Genomic DNA, 5,117 nt, shown 5'->3' with positions numbered 1-5,117 from the left:
TGAGAAACTGGTCTCCTCTGTCCCCAGACGTCTGTTGAGTGTTGTAAGAAGAAGGGGGGATGCCACACAGTGGTAAAAATGGACTTGTCCCAACTTTTTTGGGGATTTGTTGACGCCATGAAATTTGGAAACAACATATTTTTCCCTTAAAATGATACATTCTCTCAGTTTAAACTTTTGATCTGTGATTTGTGTTCTATTCTGAATAAAATATTAGATGTTGGCACCTCCACATCATTGCATTCAGTTTTTATTCACAATTTGTTTAGTGTCCCAACTTTTTTGGAATCCGGTTTGTAATTTTGATCTTGATTTGTGACCTTGAAGCTGTGGTGATGAAAAGTGTACGTAACACTCCATCTTGTGATGACTCATAAGTGAATGAAGTTTTGCTGAATTATCTTGAGCGGCCCAGAAGTTATGGGTAGAGCTGAAGTTTAGGAGCGTATAAAAATGATGTGGTCTTTACCAGGTTCTGAAATCATTTAAATCTAACTTAAAGTGTACAAAAACACACAAATGACTCCATTATATTATGACATTAAAATTGAGCCATTGCGTGTGAAAAACTAGTAGAATGGGAGGCATAGCTTGCAGTTATCAGGCTCCTCTCTTATGGAACCAACTTCCAGTATCTGTCCGAGAGGCTGACAGGCTTTGAACACTGTGGCTTATACAACGCTGCCGTTAATTTATGGATTGTTTTTTTTGGACAAGCTAACAAGCTTCATGTCGCCAACACATTTAGCCTCGTCACACCCGGGTGCTCACATAGCTGCTCAATACACATCTCTCTTGGGCGGTGGGTCCTCTGACTCAATAAAAAGGTAAAAAACTAACAAAAAAAAAAAAATCTGACCAATAAAATTATTGAACATGTCGCAGTGGACCAATGAAATTTGGTTCCATTGGTCCACTGGGCCGGTTCAAATCCCAGTCCGGGAGCCTTTCTGGGTGGAGTTTGCATGTTCTCTCCGTGTATCCGTGGGTTTTCTCCAGGTACTCCAGTTTCCTCCCACAGACCAAAAACATGCATGTTAGACTTATTGGTAACTCTAAATTGTCTCTAGGTGTGAGTGAGAGAGTGAATGGTTGTCTCATTTGTCTCTATGTGTCCCTGTGATGGACTGGAGACCTGTCCAGGGTGTACCCCACCCCTCGCCCAGTGATTGCTGGACATGGGCACCGGCGACCCCCGTGACCCAAAGTGGAAAAAGCAGGTATAAGATAATGGATGGATGGTCCACTGGGGAGGGGGGATGGAAGGGGAGTTTCCCCCCCTCCTTGTGCCCTCAGGGACATGGGAAACGTTTCACTTTTTAATGGAATTACTGAAATAAATCAACTTTTTCATGATATTCTAATTTTATGACCAGCACCTGTATATGTACAGATTTCTTTTTAAATTTAGTGGGCACGGCTTATATTCAGGCGCACTCAATATTATGGAAATACTGTTTCAGAACCAGTTTTGGTTTGTTGTTGCACTTTGGCAAAGTTGTGTTGCTACAATATTTACAGGCGGTAAAAGTTTCCTTCTGGCAAACCTTCCAATCAAGAATCCAATCACTTTTCAAGACTTTTTGTGTTAGTATTCCCCATGACTATGAACTATTATTAAATCTTGAGCTTCCAAAGCAGCAGTAAAAGTTTCCAGTAATGTGTTTTGTGAGGGATTTCCCTGAAGGTCTTACCTGGTTAAACGCAGAGGCTGATAGTGCTCACTTAACTTCCTGAAACACAAAAACACCAGCGCCAGGCTGTTTATGTGGTTTTACAGCAGAAAGGAAAACAATCCTCCCAACACTTTTAATGAATATAAACAAACTTTCACTCTTCGTAGATAAATCACCAGGGATTGAAGAACTAAACAACTTTTATGTAAAGTAAAATTGGCTAAACAAGCTGTGAGAAGACGCCATTTTATTCAGCTTTACAATATGAGCTTAAAGGCAATTCAGTGTTAAAAGTTGGTGAATTTTGCGACAGAATGTAACGGAAGTTACAAATGATGTAATGTTTATTACCGTAAAGTGTTTACCTGGCTAATGGGTTTTTAGCAGCCTAATGGAAGAAAACCTGCACGCTACGAAGAAATAAGTTTTGCCAACAAGAGCAAACAACAAGGCAGCGGGTCTAATACTGCAAAGAATAGCTCTCGGAAAAGTCTCCCACCGAACAAGGTTTCACTTAACGAATTAAAAACATACAATTTTTTGACAACCATATGCTCAACGTTTCAGCACTCACCCAGTTACAACGGGCGCCATCTTCCAAATCACTCCCCTTACGGGGAAAAAAAATCCAACAATCGCGAGATTCCTCCCCCCGAGCTTTTACCGAAGCTAACCGTGTGTGCGTGTGTGTGTAAGGGGCGGGGGGGACACGGTGTTTTTCTGTCGGGCAAAGGAGTGAGAAGAACGGATAAGGGGGAGCTCAACAGAGGGGCACTCGCCAAAACAACCACCGTGGGAAAGTTGTGAAATCTCGCGAGAATATAAAAACTCTCACTGTAGACATGAATGGAAAGTACCCGGAAGTATCGCGAGATCACAAGAAACGGTAAGTGGGAGTTTTTTTTCCTCCCTCGTAGGCTTTTACAGGTTCCCACGCCTTATTGCGCAAGACTGCACTTTTGACACAACGGTATATACGGTGCGTGCATACTGCTGTATAATCAATATAATTTAACCCCGGGAAAAACATTGCAAAACACAAGAACTTAACAGCAGAATAATTCTGAATGATCTTTAATAAAGAATCTAATCTTTGAACGATGGATATATTATTTACATGTATAAAAATGTTTGACAAAATCAACGTAAGACGGTACAAAATGAGCAACTGTGCCAAAAGTGTTGAGAGCATTAGGTTTGAAAAGGGATTCTCCAATGATGTGTTAGTATTTATTTTAAAAAGATGTGCATGCATGCACTGCTGTGATGAAGGTGGAAAACAAAGATCAATAAACAGCTTAAAATGCCACAATCAAACCACTGCATGTGGAAAAACACAGTAATATACAGATTTCTGGTAAACATGTCAACCAATGGCTGGAAAACATTTGGCTCGACGAAGGTCAATCATTTTTGGAAAAACTGACATAAACCTACGTAAAGGCACATGTCCGATCTATTAAAAAAAGTGTCTGTAAACCTGGTTTAAAAACCATCAACACCCCCTGCCCAGAAATATATGCTTCAGCATTGATTAAAAAAAATTAAACAATAAGCTTGAAAATTTTAAGTCACCTAAAATTAATCATTTTCACTACAAGGGGAAAAAAACGTCTGAGGAGGGCAAACATTATTAAAATCCTTAAACCAACACGGGAAAATGAAGGAGGAGCTACAGCAGATGATTATTAGAAATCAACATTTTAGTAGGACACAACTAAAGTGGCAGCAGGTTTTACCTCAAAAGTCAAAGGAAGTCAAAAGGGGCTTCTTAAACAAATGCAACAACCCACCTTTGTAGTGTTTCATATAATTAAAAGAGAAAGAAACAATTCAGTTTTCATTGTTGTAAAATTCACCTGAGTCAGAAATGAACGATTAAGGTTTGGCACATGACTGGTTGTTAAAGGAGAAAAACAAGGGAAAAAAAGTGCATTTTGAAAGGAAAATCCAAACTTTCCAAGTGTTTTTAGATCACATCTCCAGCAACTCTGAGGTAAACAATGTCTGCATTTGCTGTGCATCATTTAGGCGCCTCGTCCTTTAAATTTTCCAGAAAACCCTCTTTCTGTAGAGTATGTAGGAGATGAGGACCCAACAGGACGTGGCTACAAGGTTCTGGGTGAGGTGCTCCGTGTGCGACTGGCTGTCGGCCATGCGCCAGCGGAAAGGAAAGTACTCCCTGAACACTTCATGGCCCGTGTACACCAGGATGGAGTTCATGCCTGAAAATTAGACACACAGTCAAAACTCAGGGGTTTGCTCATTCTTCACTCACAGAAGAGTTCATTTACTGTAAGTCTTACAGGGCTGTGTGTGGTGAAAACACTCACCAGGGTAGTAGAAAGGTGCCCCAGACCACCACTTCTTCACATCGACTGTGTAGTAGATCAGCACCAACAGCACGAAGGCAAAACAAGCCAAGGTTGTCACGTAGGACAGCGACCTTAAGGTGAAAAAAAATAATTAATGCTCTAGACCAAATATTTGTCAGCTTCTTTACATTTCAATGAGTTTCAATTCATCCAAAGATAAAGCTACTTTTAACGTAGCCACAAGACCACAACGTGAAAAGGCAAAACTGTTTATACTTTAAATACAAACTCAAATCCCTTTAAACCTAGTTTCATTTATTTTAAAGTGTATGCCTTCTCTTTTGCATTACATATAACATTTTGTTATTAATTATTGTACACGCTGACTATATATTTTTAACCATGTGTATGATAAAACATCCACCAAAGAAGGAAAATAAAATAAAAGGTATGGCATTTAGATACAAACCGGATTCCAAAAAAGTTGGGACACAAAACAAATTGTGAATAAAAACTGAATGCAATGATGTGGAGGTGCCAACATCTAATATTTTATTCAGAATAGAACACAAATCACAGATCAAAAGTTTAAACTGAGAGAATGTATCACTTTAAGGGAAAAATATGTTGTTTCCAAATTTCATGGCGTCAACAAATCCCAAAAAAGTTGGGACAAGTCCATTTTTACCACTCTGTGGCATCCCCCCTTCTTCTTACAACACTCAACAGACGTCTGGGGACAGAGGAGACCAGTTTCTCACGTTTAGAAATAGGAATGCTCTCCCATTCATGTCTAACACAGGCCTCTAACTGTTCAGTCGTCTTGGGCCTTCTTTGTCGCACCTTCCTCTTTATGATGCGCCAAATGTTCTCTATAGGTGAAAGATCTGGACTGCAGGCTGGCCATTTCATTACCCGGATCCTTCTCCTACGTAGCCATGATGTTGTGATTGCTGCAGAATGTGGTCTGGCATTATCGTGTTGAAAAATGCAGGGTCTTCCCTGAAAGAGATGACGTCTAGATGGGAGCATATGTTGTTCTAGAACCTGAACATAGTTCTCTGCATTAATGGTGCCTGTCCAGACATGCAAGCTGCCCATGCCACAAGCGCTCATGCAACCCCAT

General features: G+C 40.3%; 2 protein-coding genes across 2 annotated transcripts in view; both read right to left on the bottom strand.

Annotated features, from left to right (window-relative positions):
- Positions 1 to 1,694: 1,694 nt before the first annotated feature.
- Positions 1,695 to 2,472, bottom strand: LOC119408146 (suppressor of hairless protein homolog; the record flags this gene model as incomplete). Its single annotated transcript, XM_037674985.1, is given in 2 exon segments — positions 1,695 to 1,733; positions 2,251 to 2,472. Coding segments are annotated over 2 exon segments (59 nt in total), but the record flags the coding sequence as incomplete, so codon positions are not given.
- A 1,093-nt stretch (positions 2,473 to 3,565) lies between these two features.
- Positions 3,566 to 5,117, bottom strand: part of hgsnat (heparan-alpha-glucosaminide N-acetyltransferase) — a 145,575-nt gene continuing 144,023 nt past the window's right edge. The window contains exons 17-18 of the mRNA XM_037698280.1: positions 4,010 to 4,122; positions 3,566 to 3,901 (exon numbers count right to left, since the gene is read on the bottom strand). Of these exons, the coding sequence (XP_037554208.1) occupies positions 3,720 to 3,901; positions 4,010 to 4,122 (295 nt within the window). The 3' untranslated portion in view covers positions 3,566 to 3,719. The remainder of the gene's footprint in view (positions 3,902 to 4,009; positions 4,123 to 5,117) is intronic.

The sequence above is a fragment of the Nematolebias whitei genome, chromosome 3 (genome assembly GCF_014905685.2).
Source record: "Nematolebias whitei isolate Nwh7 chromosome 3, NemWhi1, whole genome shotgun sequence".
Lineage (NCBI taxonomy): Eukaryota > Metazoa > Chordata > Actinopteri > Cyprinodontiformes > Rivulidae > Nematolebias > Nematolebias whitei.
Note: the sequence above shows the minus strand (reverse complement) of the source record. Positions and strands in the feature narration are given on the sequence as shown.